General features: G+C 33.6%; 1 protein-coding gene across 1 annotated transcript in view; it reads right to left on the reverse strand.

Annotated features, from left to right (window-relative positions):
- Positions 1 to 470: 470 nt before the first annotated feature.
- LOC149806623 (EARP-interacting protein homolog) overlaps positions 471 to 21,024 on the reverse strand; it is a 42,720-nt gene continuing 22,166 nt past the window's right edge. The window contains exons 7-9 of the mRNA XM_089955791.1: positions 9,037 to 9,204; positions 6,908 to 7,075; positions 471 to 3,456 (exon numbers count right to left, since the gene is read on the reverse strand). Coding sequence (XP_089811917.1) covers positions 3,282 to 3,456; positions 6,908 to 7,075; positions 9,037 to 9,204 — 511 coding nt within the window. The 3' untranslated portion in view covers positions 471 to 3,281. The remainder of the gene's footprint in view (positions 3,457 to 6,907; positions 7,076 to 9,036; positions 9,205 to 21,024) is intronic.

Genomic DNA, 21,024 nt, shown 5'->3' on the forward strand with positions numbered 1-21,024 from the left:
TTACAAACTGATCATTGGCTTTTTCAACTAAAACACTACTTTGGGATTATTGTGAATTCATTTGAAGATGTTCAGGATTATAACATTGTGATACATCAATACTACAGGTATATTGGTACATTTATGACTATTCGTACATTGGCATATTCACAGCTATTGGTACATCAGCATATTCAATATTGGAATTCATTCGGAACATTCTAAACATTTGTACTTTACACAGAACATTTTATAGCAATTGGGATATAATTCACATACTGTAAGTTCCTCTTAAATTTTCACTTTGTAACTTTGAGAAATTGTTCATTAATTTTACTGAACTCATTCATTTCCAAATTATTCATTAATTTTACTACATTTGTTGGTTTCTCTTCTCTTCATTTAAGACCATAAAGTCATAACAATATATGTATGTGTGTGTATGTCTATGTATGTGTGTGTGTGCCTGTAACACATGACAAAAATGAAAATGTATTGCACTTGTAGCTTTAATAGTAATAATACCAATTACATCGATTCAGATTCTCCTACTATAGATCACAGAAAATAATCTTAATTTCTGTCATTGTTTTACATTAGTCGATTAAATGCCATTTGCACATTTCCAGAATCATTTGGTCCCATCAACAATGTATTAAACTGATCAATACTGAATGAAGACTTCATAAGCCTGCAAAAAAAATGTTTTTCATGCCAAAAGGTAGAAGCTGAGTTTCAAGTACAGTTTTATGCAACATGTGAATCTTCTGATAAATTGTAAATCCTATCTGCATGTAAGAAATATTTATAGGTAAGATTATTGTCAGTAAGCATATGCTAACAACACAACTATGATTTGTAGCATGACTTGGTATTTCTAAGCAATGCTGAATACTAGTAAACTCTGAAAAGTAAGTCACAGTGTCCAAGCTTTGGAATCATGCAACCCAAAATATGGTTAATCTACAACGCAACTTTGGTAGTTATGGGTGAAAAAAGGTGCTTGAATCAGAGCTTTCACACAATTTATTCAAACTGTTGAATAAACCACCTAAAATAATTCACATTGTTCATTTTTTGGTAAGTACACTTTATCTGAAGAAGCACCCACACAGCAAGTTTGTTCTCAAAGTTCACTGAAATGAGTCTTGTGGCCCTAGGAAGATGGCTAGATAAAGGAACAACCTTATAATAAGCATACAATAGAGAATCTGAATCTCTCCATCATTTGACATGGGAATAAAGGTATAAAAAAAACATTTATCATGAAAAGAAGCAAAAGATGGACATCCAAAAAAAAAGGTTTTGCTATAGTTTTCAATTGGTCAGTGATAAACTTAGAATGTTCTTACTGATACACAAGTTACTGAAATGAAGAGAAATTGACAATTTTAATCTGACCTTGTGGAGTTTACCTTATGGGCTGTGATAAGGGCAAGGCTCAGGGATTACTTGGAAAGCAGCAGGTATTTTCTGATGTTGTAGTTTTGTATTTGAAAATCTGTTTAAAGTATTCTAATCACTTAAACCCAAGATCTACATGCATCAGTGTTATATACTCAGGACTCTGTTTAATCTAGCTTGGATTGATTTGGTGGAATCGGAGTAAACTACCTTGTCCTGGGAAAACCACAGTAGCTGACTCAGGCTGGTCCAGTGTTAAGATTTGAACACCCACCCTTTTAGTCACAAGTCCAGAATGCTAACCACTGAGCCACTGTGGCTTCCTATTAAGTATGGTCATTAGGATGTAAGGAGCTGGTCCACAAGTCATTCACCACCAAAAAACTGTATTATTTGATAAAGAAAGTTCTTAATGTTATATTTAGCAGAGCTTGTCCCTCACCCCCTCACCTATGTCATAACTGAAACATAATCATACAAGTGACAAAGACTGATCACGATGAAATGATGTTTTAAATATAAATTAAATAAGATCCATCCATTCTGACAAAAATATGTGAAGTTTAACAAGCAGGTTGTACCTGTTTTCTTTAGTTTTGGAAGCCATTCTAATAGTGTAAGTAAAAACAAATACACCTCCATGTACAAGGTTCCCATTCTATTTACTTCACAATCAAGCTTACTTCATTTCACCTTCTGTGAGTTTTGTTGACCTGGGTAATTAAAATGCATTATTATTTTGTATATGTAACTTCTGAGAACACTAAATGCTTTAAACTGAATCCTAGGTGCATGTATACAGTTCTACACCCTGTGTCATGTGACTTCACACATGGTCATTAATTGTGGTCTTGTACATGACAAATTGTCTTTCACTGCATTGTTTTTTTAAAAAACACATTTGATGCCTATTATCAATGAAAATGGTGGTCATTTGCATAATAATAGTTAATTACCATGTCACATTGAACAAAACCAATAATTAACCAAGGAACAAAAGAAGTGAAACCAAGCATACCATGTATAACCATTTTCATGAACAATGAAGAATTAATCAACTGTTGTTGTTGGTTCGTTGGGTTTAATGCCATTAGTGGAGGGAAAATCGGGGAAAACCCTGGTAAGAACCACCAACCCACAGGAAGATTTGGCTATTCATATTCTGTAAATAGGTAGCACACATGTGAATACTGTGATATTGTAGGATTGAAAAGCAACTGTTTGCATAATGGAGGTTGTAGGATTAAGAAGCCAAATGGAATATGCAGAAGTTCACCATTTACATAAAAATAATAGCTCCCGTCCTCAAGAATTCTCTTTCAAATTAATACAGACAAATCTGGAAACTATGTATATACAATGTCGTATTGGACATATTTTAGAGAACTGCAGAATAACGAGTCCCAACTATATATGGCACATGGGATGCCACTTCCCATCATTCCAACACCATATAATTTTCTACCATAATAGAAACTCTGCAATCTTCTATTACTAAATAGTACAGTCAAGCCTGTTCATGAGGGGACTTCTCATAAGCAGGCACATGACATAAAAGTAAGTTTTTGGAATCCATCATAACCAAACTGAGCAGTTATCCTGCAATACTCAGACGTTTGTCAATAATACCACTGTTCTTTATCTACTTATCCTACTGCTGCCTATTTAAGACAAGTCTGTGTAACTTTAATTTATTGTCTCCTTTTCTCTTGATGCTACAGTTTATGAAGTAAATATTTTGCAGCAGATCCTTCCAAAAGATGACACAAAGCTTTTGTAGAATTGTCTTCCTTTTAACCTTTGCCTTGAAGAATGCCTTGCAATATAACATTACTGTGTTAATTGTGCAGACCATCTAGATGAGAACTGTCTCCAATTAAGCACTTTTCAGACTGGACTCATAAAAGGATTTTATATTTCTCTGCCCTTGGTACTCGATTGATAACCAGCCTGCCATCATAGCTGAGAGAGGCAAACACCCATGGGTCAGCTGAAGACCAATCTACTGCATATACGCTATCTTCATGTTCCTCATATGTTGCTATAACTCCATCTTGAGGAAGCACACTTTCTCTGTAATATGAAATAAACATTACTTATTAGCTTTATTACTTATACCTGTCTATACAAGTTTAAGGTCCATTGAATTATCAGTAGCAAATTTCATTATAATTCTAAATCAATACACAGCTAAAAAGAGGGGAAGGAATGAGTCCCATTTATATGCGATGAAGGAAACAGCTGTAGCAATCAACTGTATGTATGGAACATATGGTCTGATTTCTATCTAATACACCTGTATATACTTAACAGCATTAACATTCCTTTATGCATCATATGCCTAAGTATACAATTTTGTATCAACCACGTGAAGATGCCAACTTGTATCATATGTCTGAGGATGACATCATGAACAATGACTACTACATATATCCCGAACCAAAAGTAAGAAAAAGTGTATTACAGAACATGAAGCAACTCTTAACAAGAGTCTTTCGAAGGGACTGACACTCTACTGGGTGAAAAGAATTTCCAGGAATTCAACATAAGACCATTTCTTCACTTTAACTGTGGATTGTTCAAACCATCTCCATTATCTGTCAGCGGTAACAAGATTTTTAAATTACCTGTAGTGGTGCATTTACTGGAATTTAGCTTGGCACTCTTTTTATTTATAACAAAGTAGACATCATTGTTGTTGGTGTTGTTATTATAGGGTTTAATGCCATTTTTCAGCACAAGATAGACTATACATGGTGGCCAGTATAAATGGTGGAGGAAGAACCCTGGAAAGAACCACCTACCCACGAGAAGCTACTGGCAAGCTTTCTCACATACCAACATTGGCCAAGCCTGAGACTCAAACCCAAACAGACAGTAGACATCATTAAAAATCTTTTCGTGAAAACATTTCATTATGATCATCAAATATGGGGGAGTTGCGAAAACAAGATTTCTAGACAGATGTTGTAGCAGCCATACTGGATGCATGACTGGCACCATTTTCATGTTGGACTAACTATGTCACATACCACCATGGCAGACTATACCTTTAAATTTCCTGTATTTTAATTAAGCTTGGTATTCTCCATTTCTGCATTTAAAAATAATACTGAAGAGGGGGTGGACACTGAGCATTAAGAGGTTAGTGTTAGGACTGGTCGGCCTGGTGTCAGGGTAATGTGGCTGGGTGGGAGATCATGATACATATCTGAAGCATGATGCCCCAGTGCTAGACATCACTATAAACTACCACACTGCAGACAGAATTGTGATATGACTGAAAAAGTGTTAAAGCTACATTAAAAATCAAAATCACACACACATACTGTGAAGAGTAATTGAATGTTTTTTTAACTTTTAGTAACCAAACCATTTTGGGTGGCAAATCAGCATCATTTTATCAGCTTGAAAGATCTTAATACTAGGAGGCATTCTTTCTTTTTTTAGGAAGAAACTGTTTCAACATATTTCTATTTTTAGTAGAGGTGCACTGTATTACTGATATAATGGTTTACCATGGTATTTTTTCAGCAGTACATACCATGGTACTTTTTTCACTTTACTGGTACATCCGTAGTTTCTGAATATATAGAAATTTCTGAGTAAACTTCTTTTGAATTTCATGAAATTAACAGGGTTTTCTTGCAATTTTCATTAGAAAATATTTCCAATTTTTTTTTTATAAGGAAGTTTTATCACATTATCGTTGAATTTTACAAATAATATTATATTTATTATCCTTTTATCACATGTGTGACACACTGACATACGTGTCACATACACCAGTATGGTGGCCAACCAAACATTATTAACTGATTTGGCCCCAATCCCGTCTGTAGGCGTGATGAGGCTGTACCCTACTTCCAAGCTCTGCAGCATCAAAGTCATTTAAGATACACCAATGTGGGTGGTATTATAAAAAAGCAGACAGATATAGCTCTAAAATGATATCAAATAATCTGGAAGTTCTAGTTGCACTACAAAATACAGAGAGAAAAACCTCATATTTTGGACCCGTTTTTTTTTTCACCCAAAATTTGCTCAAGATCGGAATGCGATTTTGTGTCTGGATTTTAGACCTTTTGGCCTCAGATCTAAGGCATACTGGTCTTAACTGCACACAGATAGGTGAACCTTTGCAAAAACTAGGATAAGGTGGGCATTTGGAATAAATTGCGGTCTCCATATGAAAATGATGAGTCCATTAAGCAAAAAAAAAAAAAAAAGAACTCCAATTTTTTTAATACAACTAGGCATTAGTCTCATGGAAAATCTGTTGAAAGCTGATGTATTACGATGTATTTAGAAATAGCCCCCCAAACGTCTTTCCTATGCACATTTCAGGCAAAAACGACAAAAACCTCTGGGGCCGAATGAGTTAAACAGTTTGGGCCAAGTACAAGTTTTGGAAAAACGTACTTCTAATTCTAAACATTTTTTCTTTAAGATTCTACATGAGCAGTTGTTTTCTGTTTGAATTTTATATTTCTAAAGTCCATTAAATATTTTCTTGTTTCTTGAGTAAAAGTGTTCTATATTTCCTGAGTGTTGGCATACCAATCAAAGTTTACATAAATAGTGTTGCTAGTAAACTGTAGGTTTCACTATCGACACATCCTTTTGTCATCAGCATGCCCTCCATTATTGGCACAATGCCATTCCACGTTAATCATGGCTTTTAGATTACAATTTATGCAACAATTAATATATTCATGGCAATTTCATCTACTATGTACTGACCATTTTCATGAATACCATGGTATACTGCAGCACAAATTTTTTCATGGTTCCAGTTTTAGTAATGGAGTACCATATCTGATGGCAGATTGGCATTCAGTCAGTACAGTTTTGCCAGTCACCCCTGCCCAGATTGGCATTATTTGTAAAATATTTCAAACCCATTCTTGCCAGGGTGTTCTCTATCACATGTGTCAAATCCTGTTGAGTGGTTTTCTGGAAGAAGTCAAATAAATATTATGTTCTACTTTTAGTAATTACAGCCATACTGGATGACTGACTGGCATCCAAATGTTCCGGTGACCTAGTGGTTAGAGTGTCCGCCTCGGATGTGGGAGGTCGTGAGTTCGATCCATGGCTGAGTCATACCAAAAGACTTACAAAAATGGTACTAACAGCTGCCTCGCTTGGCACTCATCATTAAGAGGTTAGTGTTAGGACTAGTCAGCCTGTTGTCACGATAATGTGACTGGGTGGGACATCATGCTACATGTCTGCGGCATGATGCCCCAGTGCTAGACATCACTATAAACTGCCACACTGCAGACATTGTAGCCATATGACTGAAAAATTGCTAAAGCTACATTAAAAATCCAAAACACACACACACACACACGCACAATGAATGGCATCCAAAGAAAAATTCTGCAAGGCCTGATGCCAGAATGTTCCATGATGTGCAAATTGGTCAAGCAAGTTCCAAAAAGAAGTTGTAATAACAATTGTGAACAGATACCATAAGTTTACCTGCTCCTGCAGCGAAATATGACAAAATGTTACTCACTTGTCCTTTGCATCCATGTCCTCCCTGTCGCTGTCCCCTTCATTATCCACCAGATGTCCATATGGCTCTGAGGACAGTGACACAATATTACTCAGGATAACACAACTATCACTGCTCGATGTCAAAACTAGCTGGTCATGGAAGTGATTGTATTTTACAGACCACACCCTGAAGAAAGAAAACTTATAAGTGGAACTGCATCATGCAATTATATGTTACAAGGCTTACCTTATCAACTGGGAACCGGGTGATTTACCCATATACTTTAACTTTACACCCAGCTACTTAAAAAAAAAAATGTATCCCTGATAGAGGAGGTCCCCCTTTCACAATTCACCCTCTAACTTTTAAGTAGAATGGAGGGCCCTGATGTTAGGTCATTTGGATACAAAAGAAAGAAAAACTGGTTTAAAAAAACATCTGAAACTTAAAAAACAGAAAATGATTATCAATTGTCTAAACCAATAAATTTTTAAAAATCTTTTTCCAATCTACAAGGCAATACTTTGACATTATTTGTTTATGAATGATTAGCCTTGTGTCATATTAAATTAAAATTTGATTGACAGAGTTTGAATAACATGCTTATTTCATTACCCACAGGTAGTGTTGTCAGAAATTTGAGAATCTACCATAGATAATTATGAGAACTTTATGGAGCAACATCACAAGTGGTTGTAACAGAATTTTATCCTACCAGTGGTAGTGATGTGAGAACTTCTAGGTTGCACCACAGAGTGTGGTGTGAAAGCTACAAATTTATCACCGAGAGTAAAGTAAGATTTTACGTAACTGCCATCAATAAGTTTTTACAAAAATATCTCAAATGTCCTCTAATTTTAGACAATCTATTTATCCTCCATGCTGTAGGTTAACATTACATTTTCTTTCTAAATTGTTATAAAAAGAAGGCAATCAATGTAATCCCTTCATAACTGTATTTTTCTTGACAATCTCCTACATAAAACAATTTATTGACAAAGGTCAAATTTTGGAATGTAAGGGAAAGTTATAAAGATATCTGTTTAATATATTAAGACAGGGCTACATTGAGTAGCAAACTGATACGAGGCATTATAAACCTCCTGCAGTCATAATGCAATACATACGTACAAAAAATACAACCTCTGCCTTCCATAGCTTTAGATAAAAACAACAATCTGTGTCAACTGATCCAGTTCACACTGCTTGCTTACACACATGAATGACTTTGCAAGATGTGTGCCACTGATACCCCAAGATGAGCTTCAGCAATGAAAAATCCATCTATCATTCTGAGGGTGGGGACATTTTTCCTGACACAATCTGAAAAGCTATAAGCTTTACTTAAATATCCATTTGTGTGTGTACATGTATATATATATATATATATATATATATATATATATATATATATATATATATATATATATACACACACACACACACACACACACACTTTCGAGTCCCTGTTAACATGTGTGTATTTATTTTGATTATTTTTGGTGTGGTGGTGAATTGTTTAAAAACATATACATGTAAACTGTAGGATGTTTGCACCCATAATGATATCCCTTACCACCTAAGAGAGGCATCAGAACTTTAAGAATTCATCAATAAAAGTGTTGTTTTGAGAACCTTACATTATGAGTTATGCAAGAACTTCAAAAGAATGTACCACTGGGAGTTATGCAAGAACGTCTGACCTACCCTTGGGAGTTACGCAAGAACCAAAAAAGAACCTACCCTTGGGAGTTATGTGAGAACTTACATAAAGAACTTACCAGTAGGAGTTATGCAAGGACTTGAAAAGAACCTACCACTGCAAATGACATGAGAACTTTAAATCCTATGATGAAAGTTTGTGATATGAATGCTTTAGGGGCTTACCAGGGACAGTTATGCAAGATATTTGTGAACCTATTACTGAGAGTGGTATAAAAAATTAGAGAACCTACCAGTGAATGTAATGTAAAAACAGACCTCTTGTGAAGAGCAATGCATAGAACCAAAGGAAATTTCAACACAAATCACATGAGATATTTCAAAACCTACAAGTGTGAATGGTATGCCAGAACCTCTTTTGAAGTGCATTACATGGATCCAACATACATTTTAATCTATGATATGTTAGATATTTCAAAACCTACCAGTGTGAATGGTGTGACAGAACCTTAAGAGGCTCTGTCACATTACGGATGTCCCAGAATTTGACCTTACAATCATCTCCACAGCTGACCATATAGTACTGCTTATTGGGGTTGAAGTCCAGGTCTCGTACCAGCTGGCCATGGGCATTTTCTATAGTATATACCTGTCTGGAATAGTCAATGAGGTTTTTGTTTACTGAGGTGAAGTACTGATTTCGAACAACTGATACATTTCAGACACAACCAGGATATCAAACCAGTAGATTTACAAATTTTGATCAGTAGATAGGCTTCTAAAAAGGTATATTTTTTTATCAACATAAATTTTACCTGTTTTAAGGAGAATGAATTGAAAATGAATGCATTCTCTTAAATAATATGTATTCTCTTCATACTATAGTAAAATAACCAGTTTTGAACATGAATCACATTTTTAATAATGAACTGATATTAGTCGGTGTATTGTAAATTAAATGAAAATGGAAAATTTGCATACTTCATAGTTCAGGGCAAAGATTTTTTCCTTCTAAAATCAACAAGCATTTTTAGTTTCCTTCTTAAGATCACTTTCTAGTGACCACTGATTACATTCATTGTGATTATTAGATTTCATGCTTAACAGGCTCTCAATAGTTTTCTGGTTCAGATTTCGCTTTGAATCACTTTGTATTTTGTGAAAGAATGGATAATGTACTCTCTTTATCATCATCTGAAGTGGCAACAACAAAACAAACATGCTTAGCCTGCAAAGATATTCAAACTTTAGTTTTCCTGTAGCTGGGTTTTAAAGGCAGCTGACTGCCCTCACCCAGAGGAGGAAGTTCCTGAGGTGGAATTCTAATGTATTCCCAAGACATATTTCTTAGCCAGTGGTTTTTTAACCATTGGCAGAAAACACAAGTTTTGACATTTTGACATGAATTGGACAAGAAACGTGTTACACTTAAATATTTCTCAAAAAACATATTGAACAAATCAAAAACAATTAGACAAGTCAAAAACTAAAATATATAACCTCAAGTGTTTCTGCTGAAATCATGTTTGATTGGTCTCTCCTATTAATCTCACCTCCACCAAATGGCAGCCAATTTTTCTTCAAAGGCATAATGGACCACCATTGATCCCTTTATTGATTATAACACTGCATAAAACATTTCCCATTTGGACTTAAACCTTCCAGATTACAACAATGAGATACTCAGCAATTTATTTTTTGTATACATGGTAGCCAACTTAAACAATACAATGATAGTCACCAGGAGCTGGCTCTCACTGGTTTCTACAATATAGGGTTAGAATGCTTTTAAAAAAATAATTAAGTCTTGTCTTTTTCAAAAGTGATAGATATCAACTGTAAAATGGCATGTGCAGCAGAAGTTCTTTAAAACTGTACTTTTTGTTTTACTGCTGGTAGAATCACATGTATAGCAAACAGTACTTTACAACTTTATTGTTCTAGTAAATCAAATCAACAGTTACTTTACTATCTTTTACATATTAAATATTATTTAAGATTCATATTATTTTCAATTGTATAAAAAAGTTTAAAGACATATGACCTAAGTAAAAATGAATGAAATTATATATTTCTTTTTTCAGTTCATAATTACTTATTTAGATGAATAATTATGATTCGTGCTCTTACTGAGGCCGAAATCAGGCTAGTATCGGAAATTTTGTGATAAAAAACGCGATTCTTCATTATTGTCTGCAGACAGAAACTCGCTGTTTGCCATGCCTATATTCATGTAATCTCTTAGTTGACCTCTCCTCAAGATTAAGAATTTTAGCCATGCGCAAACGTGTGTTTACAAAAATAATGGCAGAAGCAACTAGATCGAAAGTCAGTAGAAAGCAAAACTTACAGATTCTGAAAGGGAAAAGAATAAAAAAGCTCTCTGGGCAAATTATGGCAACACACACATATGGATTGGTGACCAGCGTGAACAACGGAATGAACTAAGTCCACTTTAAGCCTGAAAACTAATCCAGAGGTCACCAAATTCTTGCTGGATAGGTGAGTCACAATTTTATAATGAACAGCCAATTTGTGATACCGCCATTTATTTCTGTATTATTAATTCTTTATCATATGTTGTAAAATTAACATATTTTATATAAACTGACGTTATTCCATTTATCTTGTAATAAAATGTTACAGCCCTGCCTCAAAATAGCCTGTACAGGGCATATTGCTCAACACATGTGAAAACCATAACATGCATTGCTGCTGTTTTCGAGGCTACCAAAGGGGAATTAAGGATCATCTTGATTTTCACAGAAACCAAAATTTTTTTTATTTAGAAGCAAGCAGTCACTACTGTTTTTTTTTATAACGTAAATGGCGATGACTGTAAAAGGAAAGTAATGCAATACACCTGAGAACATTTTATGCATTAAATTTTTTGTAAAGTATATAGAATTATTGTGTCAATTTGAAACATTTATTTTTCCTGGGTATATTAGTTATGAACTGAATGGCAGTGCAAGGAAAACGGCAAAAGATTCATCAGAAACAGAGAGGAATGTCACAGAAGACATGGCCACAACTTCTACACCTGGGCCAATAGTTCATCGGATACCGATTCCTGCTGTGTCTGATATAACCACATCAGAATCAGATACAGCAGCTGCGTACGTATTACTACATTTGATATAAGTCTTATGTGTTTTTACTTGTTTAAAAATGTTTTGGTAGATGCATATCTAAGGAATTTATTTATTACATGGAAATTTATCATTCTATATTAGTGAAATATTTTGAAGTTGGTAAAGATTGTACATAAAAAAAAAAATATGGTATGTTATTTTCTTTTCTTGTGACTTACATATATTTAGACTATGAATTAGAATATTTTTGTTGTAAAATATTTGCTGGCATTTGTAAACATAAATAACAAAGAACATGAATCATTTGGGAACAAAGAGTGCATAAGTAACTAAAGCAGAAGATAGAAAAGTTCCTTGTGTCATTTTTTGCAAAAGATATTTGCTTTAGAACTGAATGCTCCTCATCATGCAGTGGGTATTTTAGTTATAGGGCCTCAAGGGAGAATAGTCCTTAACGAGTCACCCTCTGTAAATAAAATATGATTATTATTATTATTTGTTGAAGCATTATAACTGATTCAAATTATAATAACCATGATAAATGATAATGCTTTGTTCATGTCAAATGATAAAAAAAAGATTTCCAAGTTCAACATTAGTATTTACAAATTTCAAAATTTTATTTGTAGGGATTCAGCCTTGTCTGGAGTTGAAGAATTTCAGTAGAAGGAAAGTGTTATGATGGAAAAGTTTAAAAGTTTTATCAACCCATTTGAGCAAGTATACTAACAACAATAATTGTGATACATACATAAAAGGAGAGTATTTGTGTAAGTAAACTGAAAAACAACCATTGTGATACATACATGATATAAGTAACCAAACTAAAAACAATGATATATATATAAGTGGATGGTATTTGTGTATGAATGGGAAAGTTGCTCCTACAAAAGCTTTCTTTTCTCTACAAGTTACAAATGTGTAATTACAATTTATCTTAAGTATAGTATAAGTGCATAATTGAAATCATGAAGATATACTGGCTATCATAGAAAAGAAATGAATACGTTGTTTTATAAACACAAACCACACTAAGGCCACATACACCTGGAGGGTGGTTAAGCCAAATGCATATGCTTGCATATGGAGGGGGGTCTACTGATAATGTACATATGCATAGGAAATGGGTGTGGGTGTGTGAAACCTCGATAATAATTTGTCTAATACGTAACCTGTTCAACTGGGTTCATTCGGTGTTTGAATTTTAGTGGACACTAGGCAAACTTGTTAAAGTTACACAGCTTATTTCTTTCATGCAGCCAGACATTCAACGTCAGTGGACTATCTGTTTTATTAAACACGTTAATATTATTAACCCTTGATTGTTTCTGTGTGGATTAAATATAGGCCGTTTTATAGAATTTGGGGGTGGGGGGTGCTTCAAGCGTACGTACACAGGTGGGGGGGTGGGGGTGTAAAAAAGTATGCATGTGTACAGGGAGAGGGGAGGGGTCAAGCTTTGCCAGATTTTTGCATACATACTAAATGGATGGCCTCTTAAGAATTTTCTGTTTTCACCTGTCCAACTCATCTAAACAGCCACTGACTCAACATTATATTTTTCTGATTTTTTTTAAATCATACTTTTTCTTTTCAAAGTAACAACTGGACTTTCCCATATCTGATGTGTTTTCCCACACACACAAAAATTTATAAAAATTTCCTACCAACCTACCAAAATTTGAAAGCTTGGTATGACAGAGGGGAATGAATAATTTAAGCGTGACCTGACACTGTTATGTTTATTTCTAGTCCTACAATGGAAGTTTCTGAGAGTAACTTTGAAGCTGATGACCATATGTCAAATGAAGATTATGAGCCAAGTTTAAATCTTTCATTCAGGTAATAAAAATTTTAGTATATTTTCAATAAAGAATTTGTATGTGATTAAACTGTAATAGATAGTGAAAAGATGATGAAGCTACTATCATACTGCCTGTTAATATTATTGGATGTGTTTTGCATCAGAATCTCTGAATATGTATGTGAAAACCAACAAATATTAGATTTGTATACTAAAACTTTATAAGATATAACCTTCTCTTCTTACAGCATTTTATGAAATGTCATATATATTTCATTTTTATCTTTAAGACCAGACAGTAACATTTGTTTGGAAGATGCTAGAGAAGAAGATGACACAGGTGATGAGGATGATGGTAGTGATCAGAAATAGAGGACGGACCTGATATTTGGCATACTGTTGAAAATACCTTTAACTTTGTTGGTGACAGTCCTTTTTTTTAGTTTATTACAGTGTACTTCTAAGTCTTGCAACGACAAATGTACCCCTTACTTAGATTCAAGGGATGTGGGACAGAAATATAAGTATGAAGACAAGTTGTTGGATTAGCAGTATATTTAAAATGGGTAAGATTGCAGCTAAGTTACATCCCAGTGTAATATGCATTCTTAAGCATTATTTATATTGCAATTTTCATTAAATTTATCAATATTTCTTTACTTTTACAAAGATACGTTTACTCCATTACAAGCAAAACTGTTAGATGTGCTCTGAAAGGTATCAGAGTTTTTCAAACTGGAGCATGTTATTCACATTATATTACTAAACATGTTGTCATCACATCAGTCTACGTATAAACTAATGTTATTATATGCTCATTTTTTTCTCTATTAACTTTACATTGTCAGAATCATGCAATATTACCCAATACTGAACTCGTGTGCAAATACACATATTGCATTCACATCTATAAAAGAACTACTTTCTACTGTAAACAAACAATGGATGCAGACGCCAGCAATTTTGATTTGTAAACAAATCATGTACACTCGCATAGTAGTCGCTTTACATTGTGGTTGTTTAAATTTGTTTCTGAATGAAGTAAAGCAATGTTTCGTGGACTGTCACATACCAGCTGCTTTGGCGCATTCCGTGTTAACTTTTCTGATACAATGTTTTGGATTTAGGCTAGCTATACAATAGATGCAAGAAAGGGTCCTTACAAATAACATACAAGTGACAAGGCATATACTCTCTTCTTTAGCTGGTGATAAGAATGGCAAAAAATATACTTACAGTTTTACATCCTCAATTTCCTTAAAATGTACTTTCTTAGTTGTGCAAATCCGAATTACATGAGCCATGTCATAGGTTCTCAATCTTGATTACACATTTCAAAATTGTACTGTAATTTTGAATATAAGTGCAATTACATATTCCTTACTGCACTCAAAATGAAATAAGCATAATTCCATAGCATCTTTTTTGATAATTGCAATTGAAAGACTTCATATTTTTCCCACATTATGATTTCAAACATTCAATGACAGAAACAGAAACACATTTGCAGATGTCAACACGCTTCTCCCTTGCTTCTTAAATCCAGTGTATTTCATGTGGAATTATCACATACAAATCCAGTCCATAATCATGAAATTTCATAGAATCAAAGAAAATACCAAAATCTATTCATTCCAGATCAAATGGAAAAGTTGCTGCAATGCGCATTCATTCACAATATGACTCCAAATTTCAATTTTAACTAGATATGCCATTTTCTTTCAAAGGTTATGTCAAACGCATGACTAAGTTTAAATTTATCTGGGTGGAGTTATGTGCGCAGTAATAATGTTGTTGTGTAATGATGAATCTGCGCTCGTGTATTTAGTTTGGAATATGGCAGACATTCAGTTACTTTGTTTCTTGTAGTGTATTTTGTTAATATAATTAAGCATTAGGTAGAATAAAAAAATGAGCATATAATAAAAAAGTTACTGCATTTGTATGGGAAAATATGAACTCATTTTGTCGGATGGATATACTGCACTCCCAAGGTCATGCAGTACTTCCATTCGAAAAACTTGTTCAAATTTTCCCACACAAATACAACTTATAATTACTGAACTGTTAGACTTGTTTATGCATACTATACTGGTGGTCATACATATATGTTAGTTGTTAATGTTAGTGGGTTCACATTTAGTAAATGGCAGAATAAACATAAACATATAGGTAGAAGTCCCTATTATTACACAAAACTGTCACATTAAATATAAAAAAAAACTCTTTATTGTATGTAAAATAAATTAGATTTTATATTTGTCTAAAGGTCTGTGTAAATGGACATTGTGCCAAGAAATGGTGTTCACTGCCTCTGCTGAATCAGCAACTACATGGTGGTGATTTACTTTTGGCATCTGCCATACTACTGTCTGGCAGTACCTTTCAGAAGATGGTCATGTTTTTAAAATTTCTGAAGCTAACAATTTTAAGTTTTGACATTTCATAAAATTCAAAGGACATATTTAATTCCATTCACTGACCAATATTGGATTGACCATCAGGAATACATATTACAATCATCACAGGGAAAGGAAGTTGTAATTCTTGGTTAGTCAAATTTCAGTTAATATAGCTAAACTTCAAAGTTATCTGAAACCTAAAAGTATATCCAAGATATACATGTCCTTTCAAATTCCAAATATCACGAAAACACCTCTAACCCAAGTATAAAAAAAGCAATTGGTGTTTTTTTTTCATCATGCTCAGCACATGAACAAACACAAATCCAGGTGTTCAATGTGCTTACCTTGTTACTCAGAATCTCTTAACATTATACAAAGTATTCTGTATCTTATCTGATCTTAACACATTGACATGTAATTTGATCATTCAGCTTGTAAACATTTTGAAATTTTGAAATTTAGGTGGAACAAAATTTTAGGTGGGGAAAGCTGGATTTCAACATTTTGTCATTAATTTCAGGCTAAATTCCTGCTCTGATCATGTTATAGGTTACTCAGAAACAATGTGGCAGTTGTTATTATAAGATAGCTATTATTATTATTATTTATTACAAATGCTTTTATGAAACTTAGAGCCAATATGAACTGCATCCTGCTTTTTTAGGGGATGGTAAGATGGACTGCCCTGGACATTCAGCCAAGTATTGCATATACACATTCATTCAAAATTCCAGCTAGAAAATTGTGTGCATCATAACAATGGACAAAAGAATGACAGACAGGAAAAGCACAAATTTAGAAAAGGCATGCTTTGTAAAAAGGTTAAATTTCTTAAAGGAAAAGAAAGTAAAAATTGTAGAAGTGGTCACAGATTCACATTTACAGATTACTGCTCTGATGAATAAGTTGGCTTTTGCTTAATTACTCTGATATAATGAAATGACCTGAATGTATGTGCATGTTTATTTTCTTAATAACAACAAATATAAATTATGATACATTTTTTAAATATCAAAACGTGATGTATCAACATGTACTGAATACTGGCCAGAAATATACATGATCCTGAGTAATACCTAATATCGAAATTCAATCTAATGCGACTTCATGAAAATAATGTGTATCCCTCTTTCATTATCTATATGATATTTGACTGATAATGAACTGAACTCTAATGTCCTTTGCCTATGACATCAATGTTGGTTTGTGCTGCATGCGTGCACTAACAGTGATCAATAGTATGAGGTTTCCTTTAGGAAGATAACCACATTCAAAGAATCACAATAAGTTTATATATATATATATATATATATATATATATATATATATATATATATATATATATATATATAAAATCCACATTACTCATAACAGGTTATATATTTGGTTCATATGGTAAACTGACTCGCACAATTTTGTGACCATTGACTTCTTCAAGTAAATTTGTTGTGCATAATTATGAATACATTATATATACTAATATATATATATGTATGTGTGTGTGTGTGTGTGTGTGTGTAAGTACTTAGCTACCCTAATTTTAAAACAAATGCAATAGGAAATACGTCGGGGGTGGGCTTAAGTACAATATATGTTTCTGTGCAGTAGTTTGTTTAGGTTCTTGTTGTTGTAGGGTTTAACACCATTTTTCAGCACACGATAGGCTATACATGGCGGCCAGTATAAATGGTGGAGGAAGAACCTGGGAAAGCCCCGGAAAGAACCACTGACCCACAAGAAGCTACTGGCAAGCTTTCTCACATACCCACATTAGCCGAATCTGAGACTCGAACTCACACATACAGAGGTGAGATGGCAGTGATCCTTAACGGAGAGCAATTAGACCACTTGGCCACTCGGGGCCCCGTTTGTTTAGGTGATGTACTAAAGTTTGGCATTGAGTAAATGGTAATCACTTTAGTCAAAAGCATATAAACCAACAAAGGATAATAAAACATCAATGTAATTTCTATAAAGCTGTCTAGTATTTTGGACTGGGATGTCTGTAATCAATCTGTTATAGTAATGGTAGACTAGTTCCTCATATAAAAGTCAGTTATGCTGGATAGAATAGTGTTTGTAGTTCTGTTGATATTTACAAACCGATCTGTATTCATGAAACACTGCAATAAGTTTTCCTTTCGCAACTCAATATGAATATGCATTATTTATCATTTGACTTAATGTGTACATGCAAGAATACAATCATGTTCACCCTGTACTTTTGTGCCTTACATCCTTTGCATCCCAAGACAATGCTAGTCAACTTCAATTCATCCTATCTTTTTAATACATTTTCTTTATAATGCCAGTAGTATAATACAAATAAATGGTCTCCACACAGTTGCTTTTAAAACATAGCCATACATATAATCATTCTTTAGTAGATAGGTAGCTAATAAAATGTTTAACAAAACTTGTTCATGCAAAATAAAAATTGCATGATATAAAAGAAATGCTTTATACAACTTAAAATAAAATCACAAGAGAATCCTACCAAAAATTAATATCTGAAATCAGGTACTACACCTCAAATATATTTAATGTACAAGAAATCTAATGTTTTGCTAACGTTGCTTTTCTTATTTCAGCCTGGCTGTCTACTTTTAAAAAGAAAACCCTTGCTGTCTTCTGCTTTGCCAGATGGAGTGTGTATATGTGTGTGTGTGTGTATATATATATATATATATATATATATATATATATATATATAAGAACTTCGCCCATAAAGCAACTTAGTTTCTCCAACTTTGTTAACACACCATACAAAATATTTTGAGACAGACACACATACATATACAAGAGGTTGATCTATTTGGCAGAACTCCAGACCCACAGGCAATACATGTTACTGGTTAAAACAAACCAAATTCTCTCAAGAACTACTGCAAATCCAGCAACAACCAGAAATGTGTTATGTCAAACTTGTTTTTTTTAATTTAAAACTTCTCAAACATCTGAATCTGCCCCAATCGAATCATAATGAGATTGCAAATGAAAACTCATGCACTTGCTATTTAACAAGAGTTCCATGTAGTGTGCCACTACACTAGTAATAGCAATACTTACCACATTTCCAGGACAGAAAAATATAAATTTCCAAGTCATGAATTCAAAATCTCCTCAAAGTCATTACGTACCTAGTTAGAACTGTGTACCCAGTATTGTACTGTATGGTATCATGCTGCTACATGCCATGGAATGTTTTGAAAGTTAAAAATTAGGAGTATATAAGCTATTAATTACTTATTGTTACTTTTATATGACATCCTTCAATTAAATGTCATAATACAGCAATAATATCAAATGTTTTTATTTTTCTATTTTCTAATATGTGAACTTTAGTAATTAGTGTTGACAGGTCACCCAATTGCCCCCATTCACATATTTGTATCAATGTGCTGTATTTATACACAGTAGCACATTGTTCCTGATGTTTATTGTGCAGTACTTCCAACATGTAACAATTATAACTTTTTTCTTTATTTCCTTTTTCTAAGAGCAGCATATATAGCTAGATTCTATTTAGGTAATTATTCTTATTTTCATACAAGAGTACAAGACCTAATGACTTTATATAAAGTGAGAGGCAATAATAGTACTTGCTTAATATGCCTTGAATCTCCTAACTATATTGCAATATTGCAGGGTTCTTTTAACTGGAAAAATTGGGTGAGAAAAATAATCTATGTAAGTGTTTGTACCAAGACAATGAAATCCCAACCTTTGATTGGGATTTCCTTGTCTTGGTGCAAAACCCAACATGGATTCTATTATTCACACATCATATCACTGGAAAAATCACACAAGTCTTCCTTGAGTAAAGCCACGGTACTGGCAAAAACTATCTGGGTATTTATCCCTGATACACCATACACAACAGCTTGGAATGACACGTCTGTTGCCAGCACCAAGGTATCCGTAAGTCCATAAAATAAACTGCCTATAAGCAGCATGCCTTTTCCCCCAGTTGTAATGGTTATCTTCTTCCGTTGCCAGAACAAAACTGCCTATACCTCAGTGCAACAAGGAGCACAACTTCGTCTAAAACAACCAGGTTGAAGCCCTGCAGAAATTATAAAAAATTGTCAGTAAAAAATATTCCCAAAAGATAAAAGCATTAAATGTTCTGTGGGAAAATATTGATTTTTGTGTTATGCAATGAAGCAACATATATAATGATAAACAAGTGTTTAAATCAGCTCCTTAATTCACTAATACTAAATAATAAAATAAAAACAATTAACTCCGGATAGGCAATTGAGGCATTTTACAGTCACAAGACTTTTGGAACGTATAACTAGAAAGACACAATTTACCAAAAATTTACTTACAGGAAGCCTTAAATAGCAGTGTGGCATTATTTGTTTGCAGCACTGCTTTTCATCATCAGTTGGCATTTTCACGGCAGTTACTACATATGCAACAACCTGATGATTCACCTCCTGGTATTGGATGGTATCCTTGTTGCTCTTCTGATGAGCCATTTATCACTTTAAAGACAATGTTGGGGTGTTTTTCGCATATTCAAGTCAAAAGGTTAACTTTTCCTTCCTTTGTCATATTGGTTATGTATTCCTATAGGAAATGAATTTAACATTATGAAGAAAAAAAATAAATCATAAATTTATAAGTCTTAATATAAAAGCTAACTGTAATGGGTAACAAAAATCATGTTTACCTTCAACTGATGATCTCTGGCTTTAGCTGTAGTAGTCACTTTTGTCCTGCTAAGTGATGGTCCTTGATTTCCTCATCTCTCCTTTGCCTTGTAACTCTTCCACTACCACATCTGACTCCCTTCCTGTACCCGTTCTAGTAGACTACCTTCCTCTAATACCTCTTCAAACATCTCTTACTTGATGTTGGTCTGGGCTGTCAGTACTGCTATGAAGTTATGATGTCTGAGATACTGATTAACTTACAGTGTTATCAGAAACCTATAATTAAATCATATGTGATAAAAGGCAGAAAAATCAAAAGTTTTTCAAATGTAATATGAGAGGGGGGCTTTTTTTATTATAAATTTTTATTTTAATTGCACTTGTCAAAGCTAATACTTTCATCACATAACAATGTACCATATGTTTCTTACTAACATAGCCATGAAATGGATATTTATTTAGAATGGAGCTTGCCCACAACATGATTATTATTATTATTAGTATT

Source organism: Sinohyriopsis cumingii, chromosome 1 (genome assembly GCF_028554795.1).
Source record: "Sinohyriopsis cumingii isolate HCF-2022 chromosome 1, ASM2855479v2, whole genome shotgun sequence".
NCBI classification, from domain to species: domain Eukaryota; kingdom Metazoa; phylum Mollusca; class Bivalvia; order Unionida; family Unionidae; genus Sinohyriopsis; species Sinohyriopsis cumingii.